The sequence below is a fragment of the Chaetodon auriga genome, chromosome 7, assembly GCF_051107435.1.
Source record: "Chaetodon auriga isolate fChaAug3 chromosome 7, fChaAug3.hap1, whole genome shotgun sequence".
Taxonomy (NCBI): domain Eukaryota; kingdom Metazoa; phylum Chordata; class Actinopteri; order Chaetodontiformes; family Chaetodontidae; genus Chaetodon; species Chaetodon auriga.
In genome coordinates, this window is record NC_135080.1 from 11,997,696 (window position 1) to 12,024,834 (window position 27,139).

Here is a 27,139-nt window from a genome sequence, read left to right on the forward strand (position 1 = left end):
GTAACAGAAACACAGAGGGAATAAAGAGGAACACTGAACCATGGGAGGAAGGAATGAATGAGGATAAAATGAATAGACATAAAAGAATCGCAGAGTACACCTGAGTGCTCTGGGGTGTGAGTGCGGTCTGACAGAAAACAGACTGAACAGGCGTGTGTGCCATCATCTGAACAGATAAACTGCGGGTGAATAACAGCTGACATATACATTTCACAGTATGCAAAAAGTCCACATGGTCTGTTTCACCCATGTCAATGAATGAATGTTACACCTGAGATGCTGGAAACTGACTTGATCTGATTTGGTTGTTCACTGACTTCATGACTCTTCAGATCTTGGCACAGACAACAGTCAACAGTCAGAATTAAACGGCATAGATTATTGCAAAACTAAAGCCACCCTCAGCGTTGGTGAGATAATCATCCTTTAACATGCGCCCTGGTCTGAAGCCCCAGATGGCTTCCAATCAAAGACATGATCGAAACCTATTTGTGTTCATTCCTCTCTCTGTTACACGGTCTGACCCCGTGATGAAACATCATCAGTGATGCTCTGACAGGTCCAATGCCGCCCACCTTGCCTGACACTACATCCTACCCGCTTCCTGCCACGGCTCTGAAAAGGGTAAGAGAGATGTGTGTGTCGGGGGACAACTCCTACCTCCCTGTGGATGATTAATCTTTGTCCCAAGCACATGTCGTCATCAAATTTAGCACCAGCTTAAAGAGCTTTGTTGTTGCGCTGATTGAAGAATGGTCTGACAGCATAATGAGCGCCCTTCTCCCCGTCACAACCTCTTCTTTCTTCTCCCCTTTTGCTCCTAACATTTGTCTCCTCGGTATCTTTACACTATCCTCTATTTCTCTCACTCAATTTCTTGTTCTTCTTTATGTGACAGTCTACAGCTTGCAGCCCCTTACAAATTTAAGAGCCTGAAACCATTACATGCCCTTACGGATATAAATTGCTTTTTACAGCATCATGTCTGAGGCAATCAATACAAATATAAGCTAAAAAGACGGTAATTTGTATCAATTTGTTGTTGACTGTGGGCAATATATATTTTGTCCATGTCATTTCATCCAGTTCATGCCTCCACAACCACTTCCCCAGCTTAATTTATACTGATTCAGTCTGTGCATATGTGCATGGCAAATCAGATCACATCAGCATTGTGATTTAATTTGCAACGGTAAGGTGTTGTGAAATTGAAAATACAGTAATGGGGGCTTGGAAAATGACAAAGTGGTGAGTGCAATTTAAGACTTCACTTAAATTAAACTAAAGCACTTTTCCCTCTCATCTAAAACTCTGCTTCTTTATGGCATTCATGATAATGACAACAAAGAACAAACTTTATTAATATTGAACCATTCATCGCAGAAACGCATGCATAAAGCAACTTAAGAGGTATCAAACTAGACAATTCAAACAGCCGTGGAAAAGCACAGAGCACATGTCAGCAGCATAACACATAGTGACAAATACTTCTTATCTCTATATTACAATGTTGGATGGACTTCCTGACTGACTACAAGGAATAATCACATCATGTTTTCAGAGGGTACGGGGTACACACGGATCCGAGCAGAGCTGGTTTCATGTATTATGCATATTTTTAATAAAATGAAGTGTAAACAGCACTGAAGTTTACCGAACTATTACTATTTGATGTATTAATAATTTGTGTGTTCAATGTTTCTTTTGATCTCTGCGAGATCTAAAAAAAATACTTAAAAGTAAAGTGTGCGCTTGTTTTTTAGCATTTTATTTTTTAGTATTTTTAACACAATAATCATTAATGACATTTCTTCATGTTATCTGAACTGCATCGTTTGCTGGTAAGTCAGTTCTGAAGTCTGTACAAAGGAAAAGGACATGTGTATTCACCTTGACTTAAAACAAGCTGCGGACCTCAAGCCATGCATAACGTGCCCTCCATATGCTCTCGAAATCAGTCACACTTGACAGAAAGCGAAATCTGTGGTAATTCATGCTAATTCAGCATTTAATAATAAAGGGCAAGTTGAACGCCCTGCCCACACTCTGTGACTAAGCTCTCATTGTAGGTCATCCTGATGCATTATCAACCCAAGAAAGTCAGTCACGACCGCGATCTGTGTGTGACATGAGACTAAAACTAAATGTCTGCTCATAGACAAAGAAAAGACAGGAGTGTGCATGCTTCAGGGTCGCAGGTGTGATAAAAAAAAAAAAGAGAAACAAAAAAAACACATTTTATTTGTTGTCATCTAATAATGTACATCATTAGATGGAGCCTATGGTGAAAGGAGCGTTTTCTGAAGAATGTGAAATGAAGAAATAAAAAAAGTCAAAGCCGTTCTTACAGCATAGTTAAGGTGACCTTCACTTTCACAACACATATGCAAACCCATGGAGACTATTGCAGACTGGCTGGTGTTTGCGTCAGAATGATATGAATTGAGTTTATTTCTCTGTAGATAATCAGAAATATCAACATTCCCACTTGCACCAAGCAGTTTCTTATATCCAAGGATTTATAGGAGTCCAACTGCGACTGTCTCGCTTTATCCCACTTCACATTAGCAGGAGGCCAAAATCAGATGAGCACCCCCCTCTGAACACATGCTGGGTAATGCGTTTTGACTTTGACAGGCAGCCTATACTTAGTTCCCAGCATAGTCCTGTGAGGAGGACTTCACCCAAAATTCTTTTTTATTAGTGAGTACAGATAAAATGTCTGCAAAACAAATGAGAGAGGAAGGAGTTTGGAGTATTCTTTTTGTAAAAAACGACATGCGTCTGTTCTCCATGTTACTGTCATAGAGTCAGTTGGGACAGACACTGGTGTGTGTCTTCATTCATTCTCTTAAAATGTTCAGGAAAACATTATGAAACCGTAATCAATTCCTAACCTAAATGAAATAATAACCATGGTGGTCTCTGATGCAGATTTGAATTCCTGTGGCTCACATAAATAATTTTGTGACAGAATTTGTAATTTAAATGTGTCTAAATTTACCCATCAAATAAATAAATCAACAGAAATAGCAAAAACCCGAGTAAATACGAGTGTACGTCTGCTCTCACTGGTGTCCAGTTTCAGACAATCAAGGATTTTTCAGCAGAACATATTAGAAACACCAGATCGCTCAGAGTTTAATGACAAATTCAATCCTAAAATGTTCAATTTGCATATTTTACAGCAAATGGGGCGCTCCACAGATTCCACACTTGAAGGACGGCAGCTTATTGTCATGAGGAGTGTGTGTCATGTGTGGCTCAGGTGGGAGCTCCCTAAAGTCTAAGACAGACCCTGAAGTTGTCCTCAACATATTTTTTCTGTCCTCATTGTGTAGAAAGGGCTGGGTGGCGATAGTGGGTTTCTCCAAAGACAAACAAAGACGCCGGGGATGCCACCAGAAACAAGAGATCAGCTGACTGCTGAATAAGTCTTCCTGTAACCTGATGCTGCGTCTCCACATCTCCGCCGATATGAAGTTACAGGAAACACAACTGTCCAATCCAAAAACATGCTGTGACTCCAGCGCTCACCACTGTCCAAATGTGTGGCCCATAAACGAAAGTCAACAACAAACACCTGTGCAATTTAAACACCTCACACACATCAGAGACGTGCTCTGATATCAAATCTAATAATTCATGCCTCAATTTGGAGCTTTGATATGTGGCTGATTACAATTGAACTCCCACTTTTCCAAAATGCTTTGATGCAGGCTCTTTGTGCACCGGGTTTCCCACACTGACAGAGAAAGTGAGTAGGGTGCATACTTTATGGATAAACAAACTTTTGTCTCATAATTGGTGCCGACGATCAAAAGTTTTGTTTTATCTATCGATAAAAGCGAAAGCGTTGGAATAGTAGTTTAGCACACTTTAACACTGTAAAAGTTACTGTTAGAGGGGCTCATTTCCTACCACAACTGTGCCGCACAAACGAACATGCATGGAGACGGGCAGAGACCATGACATCCTATGGATTTATACACTGTAATCTGATCAGAGTGATAATCATCATGACTCACTGAGAGACACAGGAGGATTAGAGTCCCTGTTGTCTTAGATTGCCTTTCTCTACATCAGACGGCGTGACCTAAAGCCTGATGGTCAGAAATAACCCCGGGGTCGAGAAGATAGACAGAAGAAATGCGTAACAGTCGAGAGATATTTTCTCTGAAAGCTAGCCCGCATCCTGCTTGCTATTGATTTGTAGATTGGAGATGATTTTATGCTGGACCCGAGCCCCCGCTCTGTTTTTGGTTGCACTGGTTAGCAGGCATCGATGTGTCATTACTGCTTTAAAAAAACAGGTCTGCATTATCCCACACAGGAGTGAAAGCAAAATGATGGATGCCAGAATTAGGAAGAATTATTCATAAACATCTGACCTCTGACTGAATAGGCTGGGCTGGTATTTTGATGTTGTCACATAGTGTTGCTACATCACAAGCCTTTAGCTGAAGCACTGATATTTACAACGCTGATGTGAACATTTTACCCTTCACCCTTGTTTCCCCTTGAGCCTTTGACCTGCTGATAACTGCTGGCAGCTTGCTTGGCTCAAACGCTTTATTGCCAGCATTTTACTGGCACCTGATTTCATAGAAATGCCTGTCGTACGCATAATATACTCTGCCATTTTTAACCTCTTAATGCCAGAGTATGAATTCTGTCAGATTCTGTCTGATTTTCTTTACTTTGCTTTTACTACGCAGTCTGCAAATCCCTTTTGTTTTCTAAAGATAAACACAAACAGAAAAAGGTACGTTACGAGACAGTGAGAGCACGTCTGCTGCATACGCTGCTGCATTATTTATTTCTCTTAAAGCACGTACAAGCAGTATCCTCTGCATGTGTGTAAATGGCACGTGGGTGCTTATGTATCTCTGCTATCCTACCTCTAAATAGACGACCCAGGGCATAACCAGCGTGGCCACCAGAAGGTCAGCGACAGCCAGGCTGACGATCAGGTAGTTGGTGGTGGTCTGCAGAGCCTTCTCTCTGGACACAGCCATGCATACCAGCACGTTGCCAAAGACGATGACGAAGATGAGCAGAGTAAGGAGCATGGCATAGTAATTGTACGGGTGCTTCTGCTCTTGGTCTGTCTCGTTGAAGGTCCATGTTCCGTTATCATAGAAACTGTCATTGTAGGCATACTGGGTAAAGACATCCATTAGCTGTGAGTGATGAAGGCCAAGAACGGGCCCTGCAAAACATGCAGACACACAGAGAGAAAACAGCATGAGGAGTGTAGCTGTACTCATGAATGTTTGCAAGCAGTTTAGGACGGAATAAATGTTTCAGGATAATCTGTATCAGTGCAGTAATTGCCTTGCAGAATATCTTATATCCCGCTGCACCTAGTAATGGGTCCATCTTTACTCTAAATTATAGTGGAGATTCCATCTGAGTATTAAATGATGTAGAAGGCATCGACCATTTTCCCATCTGATCAAAGTATAGTCATAAAGAACCTGAGCGTCTTTAATGAACCTCAGATCAAGAATTCAGGTTCATTTAAGGGACTGGTAGGAATTCAAATGGCCTTAAAGCCACTGAAAAACAAAGCCTACTTTCAGCACAACAAACTGTGATAAATCAAACTTACCCATGGCACAGTTTTTTTCTTTTACAGCTATCGAGAAGTTGAAACACACATTTCTTTCTTTTTGTGAAAACAGACACGGGTGAAAAAAGAAAACTTTTTTGTTGAAAGATTAAAGGTACCCTGTGCAGTTGTTGTGCATCCTTGAGACCTCACAAACATGCAAAGTGCTTATCGCTCCATTTTTTATATTGAGAAACCTGCATTGTTTACATCCAGGTTTAAGATTTGTTAGCAGCCTTCTTATTCCTTATCCATTGCAGGAGGCACATAGCCAGTCTTGGCACATCACCGCAACCATCTGATGATCAGCGGATCAGTGCGGATGGCATGCACCACACATTTGTTTCACAGCCCTCTGCAGGTGGCAGGTATGTGAGTCACGTCGCCCATGTGCTCATACATGCGTCGTCGTGTGCATGCTAATACAGCATGAGATTGCTCCACAGCGCTAATTGCATTGAAAAACTCTACAGGGTGTGTTTCAGATAAGTGGCGTTGTTTAAGTGCTCTAGTTGACAGGTTTACATTTAAAAACTGCAATTAGTGCCTCTAAATCTGAGTGCCAGTTTGTTTTGAAAAACAAACAAACAGACAAAAAGCAGTGTCAGGTGTCAACATTTGAAAGTGTCAGCACTGGTGAGGCAAATGAACAGTGGGGCTGTCTGCCTTTGACAGACAGATCACCATATTAGGAAACCCTAATTAGTGTTATTGTGCCAGAAAAGCACATCAGAGCAGACTTCATGCCTTTTGTCTTATCGGTGATGAGCGAACGACGCATTCAGTATTTAAGTGAATAGATTTCAAGTCTCATTTTATGGCTTGTATTGTCAGACACAATCAAATATATGAAAAAAAAAAGCCTGCATGTTCTGCCAATGTGTCCCAAACCAGCCACGATGCATCATTATGCATCATCACTGTAAATAAATCCTTTAATAACAGCGTGACAGTCGGGATGTGATTACGGCCTGGATGTTTCGAGGATTTCAATATTTGGAGTCTGTTTACTCTGATATCTGTTTTGCATCATACAAGACTCTTCAGTGTTTATCTATATCAGGTTTGACACGACATGTCATCGCGCTCTGTGATTCGCCACCGGAACTGTGTGAAAGCCACTGTCGCACAATGAGGCTGTACGTCTCCTCCTCTGAGAATCACGTCAAAAATACACAGATGCATCTTATTTTCCAAAACTCTTAGTGGTGCACTTCGCTCATACCTGTCTAGATTAATGTGTATGTCATTTCCCAGCTCTGTTTTCACTCCCTCTTTCCTGCTCACTCGGGACTTAATTGGTTCTGCAGCCTTCCAGGCTGCTGCTGCTGCTGCTGACTAGAATCTACTTCAAATCACCATCTTCTTCTAACTCATTTTATCTCTGCACCTAATTTCACTTCCACACCTTGACAATTATTTTCTTACCCTTGTAAGCGTTTCTGCAGATCTTTTTAGTCTTTGTAATGTTACCTTGTTGTAGTCGTTAGGCAATGACTGTTGAGAGTTTTTATAATGTATTCTGCCCAAAATCTTTCTACAGTACATTTTATGTCTGGTATCTTCTGTCATGACTTCCTACAATCAGGACTCTAAACTTTAAAAACACAAACAAATTACCGTGAAATTCAGATGTTAAAGGCATGTTAGAGAAAGTTTTTGTCCAAGTTTGTCTCAAAACAGCACTCACATGCCCACATGGACACTGAAGCAGTGTTTGGCAGCTGGAATTGTTCCTCCTCTCCAAGCACACTGTGAAGCGACTGCAGCCTCATGTGATTCCAGTGTAAAAGATATTCGCTTTAGCTGAACTGGACACGTGAGTATGTATAAGATACACTTAATGTATCTTTTAAGTCTCTGTGTTGTTATGGTTTCTTTCTTTAAAACATACATCCAGGTTATCTTTAGTAAAGCTGACACGTGAAGCCATGTTTTGTTCTTCAGGCAGTGGTCTTCTTCATCGTATCCTAAATGAGCAACATATCTTCTTCAGGTTTTATTGTTATTGTGGATGTCTGAAAACACTTTGCCCTGAAGCTCTCTGTCCCCTCCTTGAAGTTAACATGCAGCTCTTGAAGAGAGTGTTTGGGCAATGCTGATTTATTTCATTTTCATCTGCCACACAGTGTACTTGTGAAGGGTGAACTCTTTAGATGTACTCTGTGCAGCCTTATATGTTATAATGCAGAAGTCCATGACAACCTCTGTTGATTTTCAAGGGCCTCAAGGATTTTCAGGACAGATTTCACCTGCGAAGGACAGACTCTGTCAGCAATTTGTGAATGTTTTAATAGGGTCAGATACATCTAACCTACAGTACATCTGAATGTCAGTGCACTTATTAGATCACCTTCAGACCTTAGTATTAGATTAAGAGTTTTACAAAGGTTTTGCACCCTTATTCAAGACTGGACTGTGAATTTTAAAAACCTAAAAAAGTAATTATTTTTTGTCTGCTGGTTTTAGTTCAGATTGCCTTTACAGAGATCAGACCACAATTTCCTGTCAACTAAAAATGAGTATAGGTAATATAATGGTGCATAACCCACATGCAAGTGGCTGCAAAACAGAAGAGTGTTCAGAACTAAATATATTAAACATTACTTTGGATTTGTGCAGAGGGTTATGTCTATATAGAGCGTGCATGCAGTACGTTTATGTGAGCAACACAGAGTACGCTACAGCACCAAAGACTGAGCATCCTTTGAGCTCAGCAGACAGCTAAATTAATAAGAAAGTTACCAGAGGAGGGCAGAGGAAAGCCTCAGTGCACGGAAGAAGAAGGGGTTAGAGAGAAGCAGTGAGAGAAGAGAGAGTGGGGTAAAGGAGTGAGTTAGGGAAGAGTGCTCCTGTTAGGATGTGTAAGCATTGCTCTGGGGCACCAGTCTGTGTGTGTACCCTGCAGATGCCCTGTGCTGTCTAATCTTATTTATTTGCCTGCTCTACTTCCTTACTTACAGTATTTGAGACTGTTCTCACTGCTGGCCTGATAGCTGGTGCTTGCTTATAAACATAAACCTCTGCTCTCCCGTCTGTTCTTCAAATGATGTCCTTTACGACTTGTGTCTGATAATAATAATAATTATAATAAACTTTATTTACATAGCACCTTTCAAACACAGCTACAAAGCGTACAATAAAAAGTGAACACATTAAAAGCATCAAGACAATAAAATGATGGAAAACTGCAAAACCATGAAAACTGAACATATCATCAAATCAAAGGTCAAAAACTGGTTTAAAAAAAGTGGGTTTTTCAAAGGGATCCCTGGTGCATTTAAGCAGCTCCTAACAGATCCTGACCGCAAAGACTCTGTCACTTTTGTGTATCAATCTAGACTTTGGAACAACAAGAAACAACCGAGGATCTCAGGGACACAGAGCCATAAAAGATCTGATAAATAACTTGGGTGAGTCAGGGCTTTGCAAGTCAAAAAAACAGCAATACTAGCTTGAAATCAATTTTAAAAGCAACCGGCAGCCAGTGTACGGAAGCTAGGATCAGCGAAACGTGATCATGTCTGAGACAACAGACAACAAAGGTTGTAGGTCAACGCTTCATTTTTCAGGTGTATGTCAGCCATATAGAAGGTTTAGACTGTCAGCCAGCCCCAGAAGATAATGCTGCACAGCTGATGAAAACAGAGATGAAGAAAACTGTCAACCAGATTTGATGAGTATGACTGACAGTCAGTATTTTATGTTATGGAGCACAGCTTATGTTTAGGAAAACAGATTGGATCACTGCCAACCTGTGAAGCAACAGCGAGCGGGATGCAAAGTTAGCAGAAGGTCAGAGGCTAATGGTAGAAAACTCCCCTGTTTAAATGCATTATGTGTCACTATGGCAGTCTTATAGTCCAGGCAGTGTTTGTGCTGTCTGTGAACTGGCTGCCCACTACCTTAATGCTGTTCCTCCTAATACTATTGTAATCCACATCCTTTTCACCTTTGAAGGCACTTACCATCCAGTTGGAGATGCTAATGTTAATTCCTCACCAGCTTCCAACTCATGAACAGCTCTAACAATCAAGGGCCAAGTCAGTGGCTGCGCTTCAAACGATTCACTGGTCTATGGGATACTTTCCCCTTTTGACATCGTCACCTCATGTTTTTTTTTTTCTTTCAATATTTTGATATTTGAAGCATGCAGACCACCTGCTGGCCCGGGTGCTGCTCTGCATTATTCGCAGTTCTTATGCAAATGTACATAAAGGATTTGGTCTGACCCAACTGATCGGCAAGTCAGTCTGTGTTTCTGACAAATTCTACAGTACTGTTGATTTTATTCTTGTGACTTATAAAGCAAACATGTCACGTGGTGAGGTGAATAAGCACTGAATCAGCAAACATATTCTCTCCCATCAAAGTGGACAAGAAGGTTATTTCAGGGCAAATATTCATCTTTCTTGAGAATCATTCTTTATAAAGGATCATAGAAGGTATTCCAAACAAATGTAAAATAGCAATGAAGAAAGATCATGAAGGAAAGAGAAAAAGGTGCAAACAAAATCTCTTTGGATTATCAGCCTGGTTTTGGGAAATCTTGCTCAACGTGTCTCTCTTTAGAAGGGAAATTCTATATGTTTTGGTTGAACTAGACTCACAGATATCCTTCATCATTATCATCACCATTAAGTTAAAGGTATATGCTGTGGATGACAACAATACATCAGTTTCAGTTGTGGGGTTCCCCAAGGTAGTTTGCAGGGTCCTCTGCTGTTTTTGCTTTGTACAAATGACACAAAATTAGCTTGCCTAAATTGTCTGTATGATTATATGAGTGTCCTTCCATGATTAAGCTATTTAAATGTCACATAACCAGCAAGATATAACTAAATAAATACTGGTGGACAGATGAGGTAAAGACCTGATTATCAGCAATTCTGCTAGCGTAGTTAAAGACCTCCAGGTAACTGCCAGCACCTAAAATTATGATTGACATGTTTAATGTTGCTCTCGTGAATGGCTGTTTTCCTGGTGACAGCTGTAAACATCCACTGTAAATCAACTGACTGAAAGAGCAGCTCTGAAACAGAACACAATGCTTGAAGAAAGTTTTTGTTGTTGTCCCTTTAGGTTGTGAAAAACTTTAATTTATCAAGTTTCCCCTGTGGCACATGAGAAAACAATTAAACAGGGTTGAGTGATTATAGTTGTTTCTCCTTTGATCATCATGATATAGGTTTTAGTAAAAGAAGCTGCGAGGCCTAGCTTACCAGCCACACAGCTTGCAGTGCAGTGAGAATGAAATTACATACATACTACTTTCCTTATGAAGTCAGATTAATAAAAATTCCCCCAAAACAATTTCCCTTTAACAGGGAAAAAACTGGAAGTAACCTAAAGAAGAGCAACTGAGGAGGGAAGATAATAAGGATGGCAAAAATACAGACAGACTGGACATGTATAGAGAGAGTATAGATCTGAGAAGACATGGACATCCAGGGGCCACCAAACAGAACAAAAGTCTCCACTCCGAAGAACCGGAAAGAGGAGGAACTGGTATGTTTGACAGTTCAAAAAGACCAAAAGGTAGGACACTCAGGCAGGCAGGCTGAAAAACAAAAGGCAAGCTTTAATAATAAAAGCTGAACCCAAAAAAATCAGACAGGCAGGTAAAACTCCAGGAGCAGGCAGGGGCTGAATCCAAAAAACAAAAAGAAATACAAATGACCAAACTACTAACAAACCAGTAGAGCACAAGCAGGAAACAAATGCATGACAAGGGAACAAACGCAAATGACTTGACAACTGGAAAAAGGGGAAAGGGAAAGCACAAGAGAGGGAAGACTAACGAGGGACAGGTGAAACTAATCTGCAGTAACAAGGGCGGGAAAGAGACAAAGACAGGAAGTAGAACAGAACACAACACCTGAGGGGAAACTCTTTCAACATAAAACAGGAAATGACTAACCTAAAAACCAAAACTACGATGAGGCAAAGCTCAGGCAGAGAGAGAGAGAGAGAGAGAGAGAGAGAGAGAGAGAGAGAGAGAGAGAGAGAGAGAGAGACACTAAGCTGCGCTTGTGAGACCACAAACAGAAGGTTAGATGGATGCACTGGTTTTCAGAAAGCTTATAGTATTATTGTGAGCAGTACAAACATGGGCTACACATACCAGAGGATAAAAAGGACTGGAGCACGCTAATTGATTCACAGCATGAAACAGTGCAGACGGAGCAGCACTTCCACACCACCATGTCTTCTGGTGAAACGTCCGTCTGCACTGTGAATCAATCGGTGCACTCCGGTCCTTTTTGTCCTCGAGCTGAGAAGCACCTGATTCAGCTGCATTTGCTAAAAGATGCATGAAGAACCTTGTTTCTAATGATCTATAAACACTAATAGGTACGCTGAGAGTGAGAACAACTCAGTGGAAGGATAATGGTAACAGCCACGTAATCTGAAGTAACCAAAGAATAAGAAAGAAAGACTTTCGAGTTTGGTTTAGAAGGTCGCAACAGAGTCAGACTGTTCAAGAGGGGGGCTTCTTTTAAACTCCAGGGACAGACAAGAGCTCTGTACTCTGCAATGTGCAGTTTAAAGAGAACAGAAGGGGAGGAGGCCAGTTGCAAAGCTTTTTCTGAACCATTTGAACATGTTTAACACATTAACCAAAGGCTTCAATTGAAGTCTCTGCATTAGACACAAATGACACAATTTTACTGATAATTACAGTGATAAATTACCACTATTCATTCAGATGTGTTGTAAGTCCCAGAACTGGCCAGTAATCTTTAAAAAGTTTAGTTGGTAGGGGGTCGAGGAGGCAGGAAGTTGGTTTAGAAGCTAACACCAGCTGAGACGTTTCAAGAGAGATAATCTCCAAATTTTTAAGCACGGAAACAATCAGGGAGTCAGCACATCGATTCTGCAGGAGGAGCTGCAGATGATGAACTAATTTTGTATCCAATCCAGTTTCCTGCAGAAAAAAATCACGAGTCGTGAAGCAAACAGACGGCTGCTTTGAGTAAATGTGGCAGCAGTGTCAAAAACACCACCCCTTCATACAGACGCTTGAAAGATAGAAAACCTCCAGTTTTTATTTGCAGTATTTGTGCTCCAATCACCTGCAGGCCTGCTTAAGAGCATGCGTTTCTTCAGCAGGTTGTAGACCTCCTTACCGTATTGTTTTGGTACAAAGTGGTGCGACTGAGCCCAGGAACGGCTGTGTTTAAGTCACTGGCAGATTTTCAGCGGCGCCTGTCGCTGCAGTGAAAGGAGGCAGGACGACGGGCAATTGCTCACCAAGTGAAGTTAAAGTGGATGGACCAGTGTAGCGAGGGGTAAATCCAATAGCACGAACATTACAAGGACAAGCTAGTGTTGCCTCAAATCTAATAAGAAAGTGATCTGACACCAGGGATGTGACAGTAGAGAGAGTCGGAGCAGAAACCTCCATCCTGTATGAGAAAATCAAGTCAAGGGTGTTTCCATGGCAGTGAGGGGGTGAATGCACAAGGGAGGGAGTGAAAGCAGAAATAAAAGGGCCATAAAGACAAGGATGGAAGGCCTTATTCAGGAGAATACTGAAATCCCCAACAATTAAAATCTCATCAGAGTGAGTAACAAGGCTGGCACACTGTAAACCACCTGTTCCTTTAGGAGAATATGGAGTTTTTGTCTCAGACCTTGTTTCATCAGACACCTGATGCATCCTTCAGTCACAGTGATTCCTACCACATCTACGTCCTTGGACAGGGGATGTCTGAGCAAAAGGCCTTCTGCCCAGTCTGGTGTCATTTTGTCTGTGTGATTAGTTCATGGCACTGGGCCAACAACAAAGGCGTGAAACAGAAACGTCAAGCAGCTCAGATCAAACTGATCAGAGTTAAACTGCTGCTTACAGCTTCAGTGGGTCCCATCTGAGAGAATATCATGTTACAGAAAAGCTACTTTACCAGCTACTTTACGAAGGTAGACGACATTTAAAGGAACAATGTAAGAGATTGTGAAGTGAAGCAGAATCTCTGTAGATATAAGACCAGGGCGATTAATTTTCTTTATGTATGCCAGAGCTGTCAAATGGTCTTTAAGGCAAACTGAGGCCGCTCAATAACTCCTCCAAATAAAACAATAAACACAGTATCTTACTTCACAGTTTACAGTTTAATTTTATATTTCATTAATTTCATTGACATCATACATTATTGATTTTATGTCACTTTTTTACTGGAGTCAACAGACTTTTTCTTGACCTTTGCTGCAGAAGGAGTATACATCCATTACTGCATGAAATAACACTTACAGCGGCACATCCTGATGCTGTCAATTGTTTATTGTCAAATAAAAGTTTAAATGAGACTCAAATAAGAAATTAAATATTAAGCATGATGAATGCAGGCATTTTATGAAAACAACAGGGTGCAATAAACAGAGGGTTTAGTCTCTCGGAGCTCAAATTGGCCTTACTAAATCTGTAAAGGTTTATCTGTGTTGCTGATCAATACCAGTTTCTCTGTCATTATTTTTCAAGGAGCTGCGATTTCCTGTTTTGAAAACACACTTTTCACTCTCAAACACAACACTTTGTGAATCTTAAACTAAGAGGACGGGGCTAAAAACAGGCGACCATTGTCATGACACCTAGACACCTATTTTTTCTGTAGTCCATTGTCCAATCTTTTGAAGCTCTCCAGTAATTAAAATTCTCTCATGAAAGATGACCCTTAAATTTGTCTCTACTGTTTTAGTCATGACTATTTGGGGCCGCAGTAAGCAGCGCCAGGCGCCTGTCAGCGGTGTTACAATCCTCCATTATTCTCTCGGCTCAGACGCTGCTGTGTGTCATGTGGAATGTAAATAAGGACAGCAGTCCATAAGCTGCTGGTCCACAAAACGAACACACGCACAAACTCGGAAACATAAAATGACCAGGATGCAGTTGGGGGCTTTAACTTCAAAGTGGAGTTTACAATCATAGATAACAACTGAAGTAGCCCAGTGGGTGTTCTTCATGTCCTATTAAACAAACCTGGCAGCAAGCAAATTAAACAAAGTGTGAAAGCGATGCTAAAAATGCTTCGAATGGACTATTGTCGCTGAAATTATGTGAAAATTGTTGCACCAGTTGCATCAGTTATTTGATGCATAACACAAGTGTGAGTGTGTGCTTTACTGATTTTGGCTTCAACTCTTGGACCTTTTTTCAGGCATTGTGGGAATGTGTGTTGGAGATCAGTGCTGCCAGTAAACTGGAGAACCATAAAATCATAAAATATGCAGCACAATCTGACATGTAGTACAATGCCCTTTCCATCTTAAACGACTTTCCGTTCACCGACATACATATAGTACAACTGTAAAGGAAAACTGTGCTGATTAAACCTGGTACAACTAATGTTTGCAACTGTGCAAAACAAAACTGTGTTTTGTTCTTAGTATAATTGACAGACTGATGGAAAGGTTCCAATGATGTTCACTTGCTCGGGAAAAACAAGACTGCAGACTTTTTCTTTCATCTAAGGTTTATGCCACAAAAAGCCCTGCTGTAATGAAACAGCATGACAATATTTAGAATGATGGACTTGAAAAAATTCATTAAAAAAGGCAGTCTGGGCTACAAGCATTCTTAATAGTTGTCCAGACAAACTGTCCGAAGCAGTTGCAAGAAATAACTGGAATGCTCTTTTACAGACTCTATTTTTCAGTACTGGTGATTTATGCATGGTGGTTCGGAAAGTCCACTGTGGGTAGATAAAGACTTTGTGAGGCAAAATGTGTAAAATAGCCACAAGATGTTCTAAAAGCTTTGCAGGCTGGGGCAGGAACACTTTGGGGTTTTTAGAGATATGTCTGTTTGCTGTTCAATCAGTGCTGGATGAAAAAATTGATCAATTTTACAACAGTGTGTCCAGCATCGGATACATAGACCCAAGGCATGTTCAGTCTAGCTCAGTCCAGAGACTGGAAGCAGGGTAAACCGTTAGAGTCAACACATATTAAACAGACTTGGGGACAGAAAACAAGGCGATGTTGTACAGTAAATCTCTTTGACAGCACAGCTAAAAACCATCTACCTGTGAAAACTGTGTGATATGGTTAAAAGCTCCAGAACAACTTGAGTTTACATTGTTTAATCACAAAGAGGAAAAGTGAGGTTTCATCGAGAAGTGAAGAAATACACCTTGTGACACTGTCATCAGTATCTTATTTACATGTTGTACTGTAGCTAGGAAACTAGCCACCCACTGACTGCAGAGAAGATATAAGAAATCTATTAAACTGTGTGTGTGTGTGTGTGTGTGTGTGTGTGTGTGTGTGTGTCCTCCAACGTAAGCTGCAAACTTTAGCACTGCCCGGCTTCAAGCTTCCTGCCTCCAGTTATAACCAGCATTACTGTATTATTAGCTAACTACAATATTATGTGGCGTGACAGCTAGCAGCGACCTCCAGGACTGAAAAGTGATCATACAAATGTAACACAAAGCTTGTATACTTTAATCTTTTAGTCCTAAAAAAAGACACTGTACCTCCAAAAGTAGGCTAAAGAAAACATGACACATTCAAAAAAACTCATCAACAGTTGGTTGAACTAAGCTCTCCCCTCTCATTGGGCGACATTATTTAGCTCGCTAAACAAGAACTGTTTTAGATTGTAAGCATGCTGAGGGCAGTTCATGCATCATGTATATGGCCTTCTTTCCTACATATTCAGGTTCATGTGAAGATTTTAGAAAATCAGACAGATGCTTCACAGAGAAGCAGCCACAGAGTATCCACCCCCCATCATTAAACAGGTTAAACAGTGCTGTGGCCAACCAGGAGACCTCTGAATTGCGAGCAGTTGACCTGTCCTGGACATAATCCTTAAATAGCCTGACCTCACTTTTTACCCACAATTCCTCAGTCTTACATCTAACCGCATCGTCTTATTCCCGGGTGACCTCAGCAGTGATCTATGAAAGTAGGAGGCATTATCTGGCCATGCTGGATTCCACAGTACTGACAAGGCTTTTCTCTGCAGACTGGCGAGCTCCCTCGTGTCAACTGCCCAACAAAAACAGATAAGAAGCACAAGTGAGGGCGTTTGTCTTGTACCCAGTAACTAAGCGTCTTCCATGTAGGGTTTGGCTGCTTTCTCTTTTTTGTCGGGTAAAGTGAAGAATTTCACTTGGAAAGGAACCAGCCAACGTCTGCTACACAAACATTTCTACACAAGCACTGAGAGGTTACGATACTTAGAGATTAAAACGTCTGGTTTGTAAACATGTGTATTTCAACTGTATATGTGTGTGTGTGTGTGTGTGTGTGTGTATAGATATAGATATATAGGTGTACTACTGCCATGTTATTGTTTGAGATTACTGTCAGCATATTATGGTAATAAGGAGGCACATAATAATTGCAAACTGCAATAATTTAGCTATGAGGGCAAAAAAGAGGCATGACTTTACTCAGTAATCATAACCATCCAAATTAAAAATAGTTAACCGCTATTACGTCATAATTCCCTCATATGCAAAATACACAAATCATACACAGATTGCTGTTGTTTTTGTTTCCCTGTAGTTGTAGTATTTTATATTCTAATAAGAAAAAACAGCATCATTTTTGGGCTGTAATCTTGCTGTCAGCAGACAAAGGTGATGCTACTCTAACAGCGCCGCAGTAACACTGCTTCATACACAGAAACAGTTTCGTAATTGCAGTCGATTCTCCCACAGTATTTGTGTAATAATATGAAGTCGCATCAGGCAGAGAAAAACTAATAATCAGGTCTTTTCCATGTTGCTGTTGAGCACTAATCTCATCCAATCATGCAACAGCGATACAGGCATCAGATTGTTAAACCTCGCAATAAACCGCACTGTTGATCTCACAATCAGCCCCATCTCATCAACAATATAGTTGTATTGAACCACTGCTATTCTAGAGTCATGAAATTTGATTGTTAAACTCCCTAAAACACACAGAAACACACGCTCATGCATAGACACAGTTTGCTTCATTACAACACACGATAAATCCTATCCTGTTGTTTTGCTCTTTTCTCTCCTCTTATGTTCTTGGGTCTTGTTTGAAAATCTTTGAAGCCAATTGCATTGTATTTTCAATGTTTCAAAGAGCAACTATCCTGAGTGAAACCAACTGAAAGTGTCTACTAATAGCATATGAAATCAAATTTGTGTGGATGATCTATCGGAGTAATTGTCCTGTCTAAATTGATTATGCCTATTATTCACACCTGATTTCTCTCATGCACTGTTTGTGTAATACGGTAATAAGCACATGGAGTCATAATGGTACAAATAGGGCATTTAGCTTTGCGACCCCTCTCCAGCTCGTGCAACATGAATTCTTTTCCTAATTCCCAGTATCAGCCTATGCGAAGGGAAAGCAAGCTCACCTCAAGCTGATACCACTCTGTCAATACTGTCAAAGCGCTTGATTCTACCCTGCGATAGCCTTCATCCTAATTAGTTTTCCACCTGCCGCAGCCCTCTTAGTCGCCAGGTCAAAATCATTGATGCCGCAAATCAGTGACTATCTTGTGAAATTCTTGAAAAGTAGCTCCCTTTTGTTGCTGTATGAGTGAAGAAGCAAGTCATCACAACTGTGGAGCCGCTTTCTACAGGCTTGCTGTGTAGGTGGTAGCTGCTATGACTTTTAGAGTGCTGAAAATAAACCTGCTCATTCAGAGTAGCAATTACTGTGTCATTATCTTGCCGTTGCAATTATGCCCCCTTTCTCTCTGTGCACTTATAGTTCCGAATATTCTCTTGTAACATGATTTACTGTATTGGCAAAGGTGCGTTCAGTCCCGCCTCGCCTCCCATCTGAGATAGAGCAATAAATACTTAACATTTATAAAAGGAAAGATGGCGAATGATTGATAAGAATTATACATTATGCTGTTCTTTCCTTTTTATTTGAAACATAAAAAGCCAGTCTTGCATTCACAATCTGTTGCGCTGTCACAAGTAAACTAAGATCCTCATAAAACGACTACAGTAGTCACAGTTGGAAAGAGCCTTCATAACTATGATTATAAGCCAAATCCATCTTTTAATGAAGGAAAAATAAGAAGACAAAGCATTGTGTTATTTCAGGACGCCGACCTCCCTCTCTTGACTTGTAAAAAAGTACAACAGGGACCACTCCATCATTTATTTGATCGACATATGCAATAACCTGCATCACTGGAAATAGCACTCAGAGTACAAATTTTAATGCTTACAAGGGACTTTTCACTGAGGAACTGCTGTCAGAAAGAGGTGAAAACAAATGAAATATTGAAGACCCTCCAGGAAATCTCGAGACAGGTCATTTTGAGAGAAAGGAAAAGAGGGATATAAAGGGCTGAATAAGAGGCACTTGTGCATCATCCACAAAGACAAAAGCCCTTAGGGTACAGATTCCTACCTATGCATCAATGTTATTGATACAGTAAGACATAAAGGTTATTGTAGTGGTGATTTCAGCCATTACCTACTCAAATCAAGCCATTCGGGTAAAAATGGTAAAGCAGTCTCCCACTGGAAGAAGAGCAGAGGGGAGGGTTGGCAACAAGCCTCCATCAACCTCATTAGGTCGTAGGGAAGGTCCAACCTAACAACCAGTCTTGTCTCTTGTGAGGCTGCGTACTGCACACACACACACCTGGCTGCTTTTCCATTATAAACCATGAAACACACAGACACACATGTAGGAACAGATGCAGGTGTGCACACACATAAACATGCACACACAGCGTCACCGCTCTTGCTTTTTCCCGACACGCCTTGTCCGCTCAACAGAGGCTTGTAAGCCCCAGGTAAATCAAGCACAAGGTCCCACTGTGCCTGTCTGCAGCTGCAGTTGTTCATAAAAAAAAAAAAAAAAAAACTGAGGTTAATAAAACTGTGGTTTTCCTGCACAGTCATCTCAGCACTTTATATCCTGCTTATCCTACACTGACCTGGATGGTGCTGTTGGCCGTGGTGGGACAAGAGATGCAGTGAAGCAGGCAGATTCTTTGCACAAGTGTTTAGCAGATTCAAAGCAGTAGCGTCAATATTAGCTATATACAATGCATTCTCCCTCCTATTATAGTGCATAAGTTGTGACCACACCATGTGTCACACAGCCAAACCTCCCAGTCCTCTATCGGGAGGTGAAAATGTTGCATAATTTAGTTGCTTTTCTTGTCCTTTAACAAGACTGTGGCCAGCCGAAATATTTGCAGCAAAGCTGTCAGCTTTAATTAATTGTGGACATACAGGGTTGCATTCACAGGAAGAGGAGTATGACCCACACAAATTTCAGTCACTAATGAGTTACTATTAGCGGCAGCCAATAATATCTTGTCTTATTTAAAAGTCCTCTCCCTTCCACAAAAGTAAAAATGTTCTCATCAATGAAAGTTTCAGTATCTGCGTCAGATACTCTTGACTTAACACATGTAAATGTAGGGGCCTGTCATGCAGGCCAATACAACTTAGTATATGTCAAATGTGTCTTTCCTTTTCCAAGTGAAAATGGGATTTTGTAGGATAATGAGTGTATGTGACATATTTCGTGGCCACAGTGTAGAACCCAACGTGCTATAATCAGATTTTGAGCAGCTGCCTCCATCAGTTCTGCAACCACAAAATCAACAAGACCACAGTAGGACTTGAGATGCAACAAGCTCACGTGGCCAGATGGATTGGTAGCGACAGAAGTCATAATCCTGTCTCATGGTTGTCACTTTTACCAGGTATGTGAAAGAGATCCAGTTTTTTTTCTCCATTTGCTTTCAAAGTGCTCTGTGATCAGGTGTGAGAGAGGAGAAAACCTGTCCACAATTTCTAGGAAAGACTAAATTGCTGATTTGTAAAGCTTTGAAAGAATACATCAAGATGCAATCAATCACTGCTCCCACCGAAACAGCCGGGTACTTCTCAAAAGTGGTGGTTTTGCAGGGTCTGTTATGTATGAGTGATTGGAATTGAATGAGCTATGGAGCTATGTGTAATAACATGAAATTGGTGAACAGGATTCACAGTCATTAGAGGGTCCCTTGCACTACTAGTACGCTTCTCTCTAGGAAAAAGAAGATACTGAACACTTAAGCTTTACGGTTGCAGCCTCTTCAGTGGCATCACACATGACGATGATGCAGAGCTTCTGTACGTCACTTAAAATGATCCAAAGTCCCTGTAACATTAGCACAAAAATGCCTACTGCAGACACAGAAGAACACGAGCATCCCACTACAGTCATGTTTCTGGCCATCTGGCAAACTTAAGTTCACAGCTTTTTCATCCATGATTTGACTCCCAAATTTTAGAGCAACAAGATGCTCAAGGCTTGATGACCTCCTTTACTAGCCACTGGTTCCCCTCATTTCTCTGATGGTAGCCAGGTAGCGAACACTTAGCTAATCTGAGTTTGTCTGCAGGAAATGGCTGCCTAGAGTATTGTGTGGGGAGTTAGTGAGAAGCACTGGCAAGCTACCACACAGTCTACACCAGATAATCAAAGCAGTGAGCTAAAAGTGGCTACAAGCATAATGGAACTGCAGGATTGGTTAAATCTCAGCGGGTTCAGAGGCCATCTGATTCATTGATAATGTGAATTTGATCAGTTATTGGGGCTTCAAATTTCATAGTCTAGTGTTTTTGTCTGACCGGTACAGGACGTGTTTTGTATTGCTGCTGTACCTCATAAGATGCTGCAATTATGAGTACAGCATTAATAGCAGTGACGGATGGAAATAAATTCCTAATATCTCACTTCTTTCATCTATTGAAGACCTTGCAGCTGATTATTTCAAAGCTGTGGCTTTTGTTTTTTCAGAGATTAGTATTTGCTAAGAAGGTATGCTATTGGACAATAATTCATTAAAGTTGAGAGCAAAAGGTCATACAGACTTTACAGCATTTATGCTTGCTTTGTTCACCAAACAAAAGACTCCCAGACTATTGAGGAAAATGTCAAAGAAGCTGCCACTGAAAGGCTCTTTGGTACAACCCCAACGTTTATCGGCACTTGACACAAGAGGTTGCAAAAAAAGAAATTGTTTGATGTGACGCACCAGTCATCACCCCACTTCATCTCACTTTCGCCTTTTAATTTTTGGCCTTTTCAAGGACGGCCAAAAAAAGAGCTTTTGAGCGAGTGGTGTAAATAATTTTTCTTTCCATGCCCCGAGGATCTGTGCGTGTGTCAGGCACCATCTGCTGGAGTTGGAATGATCTGGAAGTAGTGCTACTCATTTAAAGTCTACAGAGAGGCACTCTTGAATGAAGCACACATTCCCGTTTCAGAGTATTCAGACCAAACACTCTACACAGCAAGATAATTGGGAAGAAATTTCATCTCTCCTGGGGACTTCTTTTCTTTCTTTCTTTCTACTTTTGCTATTAACCCCCCTTCCTTCACCTCTCTTCAAGAAGTCATTCTATCCATTTCTGCGCATTGTCTGTCATCCCACTAGTCCAGATTTTTCACTGGAACATTCAAAGAATTCCCTTGTGAACCCGGATGTAGTTTTTAAAGCCATTTACCTCTGATGTTTTCCCAAGCTCTACAGGAGCTGTAGCCAATTAGGACCTTCTCTGCCCAGTGACATTCATTGTGTATGTGTGTCTGCATGCAGTTCACATGTGCGTTCATGCACACATACGGGGCCGTGCAAGAAGCTGCCTGATATTCACTGACAGAGTAGCATAACTGTGGCTAAAGCACTTTCACATCTCTCAGGGGAATATAGTGTCTCTGTGTGTGTGTGTGTGTGTGTCTGTGCGTGTGTGTGTGTGTAGCTCCACAGCAGCTCAATGAGGTAGTCATGGGAAGGTTCACTGTTCTTTCCACGCATGCTGAGTGTTGACTGCCTGTTGCTCATGCTTCAAAAGACCAAAACCAATGGGCTGTTTTTTTAATTAAAAATATGTGATGATGTATTTCTATCCAGCAGAGCATTCGGTGTGCAGAAGTTATTTTGGTGTGCTTTTAACGGCTAAGCAGTCACTTGGCAACTTTGTGAATTTGCATGTGGCGTGTATTCCAAATCTAAAGATGAATTTGTGGAGGTGTTACTGATATTCAAATGTTATCAACTGCACAATAAAGGCAAAGAATACAATATGTGCAGACCTCACCATGTAACTGCTGCAGGCTCTCAAGAATAAAATAGCAAATATAATTTATGTTAAAATAATAATATTCACACAACAACAACAACAATGCCCATGCACTGCAACAAAATACTTGTACTACACACTCATTCAGGGTAACACTTCTTACTTATACATAATGCATCACGCTGTTTATATACACCATAGATCGATATGTAACATGGACACACCATTAATGCACAGACAGACCAAACAGCTGACATAACTTTGTCTGCATATAACTGTAACCTGGAGCATAACCAGATCATGATGGATCTCCTATTGGCTTTTGGACCTAATTGGCTCCTCCACCCTTTCAGTGATGATGCTGGTCCCTAGAGTGTTGACGTATTTGACATGCTGGGGAATGGGTTTCAGGAGAGAGAGAATGTAGGCCAGTCCAATACATCCACAGAGAACCAATACAATTAAATGATTTACTTGTCAAAACACAATGGGGCTGCTGAGCCACATGACCACTGTACGCATTCTAAGACATGCAGGAAGGAACTGTAATGGTGTTTTGGAGCTGGTGGGCTGTCACATGTGCTTTATGCAATCTTACTGAGATGTACAATAATTACACTGCTAGTTAGAGCAGGCTATGCATACCCTATCTGTGATTTGGAGGCCATTTTGAGCTTCCAGTTAGGATGCTTTAGCTTGCGCTGAAAATGTAAACTATTTATATTCCACCTTAGCTCACTCATGTTTCAGACAGAACCATGCGCAAAGGTCAGTGAAGCTCCCATGCTCATCCTTTTTTTTTTTTTTTTGGCTGTTCTGGTCTGAACAAAGTTCCTGCTCAGCTTATCTGTCAATCATGATTAGGAGGTGTTTCCAGACCTTTTAATTTATATACTTTGACGTTTCTGATATCATCATAAATACTGATCTAGGTATCAAGCAAGATTTACTAAACATTTACTTTAGGTTTAATGCCCCAGTGTTGAAATATCATGATGCCAAGAGTTTCCCTTTTGTACATTGTGTAGCCTTTTTTTTTTTTTTTTTTTTTACCCATCCTTTAAATTCCACCAATTTGGGACTTCATTTGGTTTTGGGCACACTTGCACCGTCCCAGTCAGGCACAAATGGGATTTCTCAGGCAAAAAGCTTTCGGATGTTTAAGCAAGGTGAAATTTAGGTGCCAGAATCCCACAAACAAACAGCATTTGTTTGGGTTTGTAAGTGGATTTAATAAGCACAGGCTGCGACACAGTGTGTGTTTTTGTTGAATCCATGTCATTTCTCTTGGGAGCAGTGTGTTGAATTTAAATGCCACTATTGACTGACCAGCTGCATCAAGTGATTTGGCTTTAAACCCCTTAATTATTCTGCAAATAATGTGCCTTATCCAGTTAAAGACCATGTAATGCCTTAATGTAAATATGCTCATGTAGGGCAATTACTGACTGTAAAGCAACAGCAGATCTGCATATAGCTTGCTCTGGAATCTGAGTCTTTGTCGGTTATATCGCTTCCTCATACTAATTAAAGTAATTCATGCTGCGATAAATATGTGTTTTGAAATGGACAATGGTCTGAAAGTGTCGAGGAGATTTGATTCAGTGAAGATGTCTGTGTCAAACAGAGCTGCATCAGGCAGCTTTGGCGAGGCTGTTTTCCTCACAGCAAGGTTTGACAGATCAGAGACGAGAAGGTGCAGAATCTATCCAGATGAAAAACGTGCCCCAAGACTGCTACTGGACAGACACAACATCCAATCTGAGCAGAAACCTTCATATTTAACTAAAGATGCTTTCACTAGGGATTAGCTGTCCACTTTCCTCCATTAAGAAAACATTCAAATTGATAATTCTACCCATGAGGAGTTGACATAACCAATTTCCCATGTTTATATAAAACCTGACAGCATCCTTTTTTTATTGACAACACCAATTTGCTAACTGCTACAAGCATCGAGCTGTCCAGAGGTCCATGCCTGCTGATTTACAGAATAGCTGCGGACCAAATGTCAAAGCACTTTCTTTATTAGAGGGCCGGTTTCACATTTCTTTGCTCTTTACCTTGTGTTCAGTTATTACTGACTCATTAAAAAGTGGAAACAGCTGAATATCAATATCAGCAACATCATGACAATCAGTCTTTGTCACGCGTCATTTGAAAAAAAAATGGCAAACTTAGCAGGTAGGTTGCGTAAAGATCTCAAAGGAAAGCGCACTAAAATACTGTAAATCTGCAGTGAAGTTTGGTGGGGCCAAGCTCATCTATTTCCACACAGATAAAACAGTGCAGCAACACCAGACTATGCATATATTTATACAGGCGGTTAAAATCCTAACAAGCTCACAATAAACTCTACAGAGTTTATAGCTGCAAATAAATCACCCCGTTTTTTTCCCGACATCTCTTCTTGATTGCCTGCCGTTGATAACTTGTTCGAGCTGCTCAGCGGGTGTTGATAGGATACAGAACGGAATGTGCAGCCAGAGCAGCCGTCACCTGCCCGGCACGAAGCGCTGTGTCGAGGACGCGCTGCCTCTGGAGAACGGAGAACCCAGCACTAATTACAAACTGGAACGCACAAACACATCTGAAATCAGCGCTCCGTGGATAATCTTCACACAGTCGCACCGCTAGATCTCAAGGATTAAACTGCGGCTCACTTTGAACACTTTCCCGAAGCTGGATGACGGGAGAGAGCAAATGTTTGCTTTCAGTTGTTTCACATCAAATGCAAATCCGGATCAATACTGTAAACAACTGACCTGTTAAACTAAGAAATCCTCTCTGCACTGCACACCTTGTTGAGTGAGTGTGCTTACGCGCGCACAGTCTCTGGCTTAATTCACAGACACTGACTCAAAGTGTTTGCTTGGAAATGGACAAATAATGCGCGTTAGGATTAAGCGGCGAATAGTCTGGCCACAGCAAATTCACCTTGAAAGTTAATATCTCATGAATCACACCCAATAAATCACTTTGTAGCCTATCGCCCCGAAGCTCTCATTAGGCAGGCTGCACTGGACCACCGATCCCAGCTGCGTAGAAATACTGTTACACGTAGACCTTAGGGCAATACATAGGGCAGCAGACCGATTGAGGCTATAAATTATCTTGTTTATTGGCCAAGTTTGGCGCATCACACAGAAAACAAAGAATTGTCTTACCTTCACGCCATAAGTTTGACCGAATCTTTGTTTTTACAGGCACCGACTGTTAAATCCAAGAGCATCCACAGTTAGCTCCCTCTGTATCCTTCATTTGCTCTGCACATGGTTTACTCTTTAGAAATTAACCGAGTCGGTGCAGCAGCTCGGGTACGAGACATTAGTACAGGCTGTTAGGGAAAAATTGCACTGGTGAGAGTCAAAAAATAAAAATATTAAAACTGCTTTAAAACAGTAACTTTCTCCCGGATGTTAAGCGAAAACCTAGAGAGATGATTTTCTTCAATGCCGGTCTTCAGAGAAGTGAAGCAAAAGCTTTGACTGCGCGGTGTCCGTCTGGGGTCCAGGAGCTTTACGCACGGAGTTACCTTCAGTACTGACGGAGGCAGGAGACGCGGCGATTGCAAAGAACTGTGGAAAATCAAGGCGGGGTTACATCTGTTTAAATCAGGCACGTATGTTTCCTTTACTGTTGGCATGGGTGAAACCTTAACTGAGCTGGCTTATGTTTGCCTCACATTCCCTATACTCTCTACTCTGCGCCTCCTCTGCCTGCGCTTTTCAGTAATTAGCAAGAAATGGAAAAAAGGTAGAATGTGAATGCCAAGTATTTCACAGTCTGGTGGTATAGACTGCACGAGATTTGAAGGAGAAATAGTTTGAACTCACATTCATGTTAAGGCCTGTGACTTTAGTGCATGACGTGGAAAATGGTAATGAAGTGAGAAATTAAAGAAATAGGTGGACTGTGGTGGACACATGCGCTTATACTAACAAATATCTCTCTCTCTCTCTCTCTCTCTCTCTCTCTCTCTCTCTTAGAAAAGCAATAATCAGTTTGTTTTTTTTCTCCATTAATGAACCCTGTCGTTATTTAGTAACTGACATGTCAGTCCTCAGAGCTCTGCTGGCTTTCAGTCGTGTAATCAGGGGTTTACACATGAGATTCTTTGTGAATGCAATTAACTAGCTGGAAGGATAGAAAACCAGTAGTATTTTGTGCCCCCCTGAGGACAAGCACCGAGACACAGTGTACCCTGAATTTCACATCAGATCAGTGAGATTTATTTCAGCCTGTATACCTGAGATGCATCCAAAGTAAATTAGACAAGGACCACCTGCCTCAGTGTCCATAAAGACAAGCGAAAACCAGGAGAGGAGCAGTTTGATGACTGACTTAATAGTTTTCAATCAGGCCTACTTTTGACCTTGTTGCCTCGAAATTGGCTGTCAGAGTAAATCCAGGTGTCTGTGAAAGGATGAGAGGACTTATCACTCTGCGAATGTTTGTTTTTGTTTTATGA

The 27,139-nt window shown here is 41.1% G+C and overlaps 1 protein-coding gene across 1 annotated transcript in view; it reads right to left on the minus strand.

Annotated features, from left to right (window-relative positions):
- Positions 1 to 26,216, minus strand: part of drd2a (dopamine receptor D2a) — a 37,680-nt gene extending 11,464 nt beyond the window's left edge. The window contains exons 1-2 of the mRNA XM_076735953.1: positions 25,836 to 26,216; positions 4,902 to 5,212 (exon numbers count right to left, since the gene is read on the minus strand). Coding sequence (XP_076592068.1) covers positions 4,902 to 5,180 — 279 coding nt within the window. The 5' untranslated portion in view covers positions 5,181 to 5,212; positions 25,836 to 26,216. The remainder of the gene's footprint in view (positions 1 to 4,901; positions 5,213 to 25,835) is intronic.
- Positions 26,217 to 27,139: the final 923 nt, after the last annotated feature.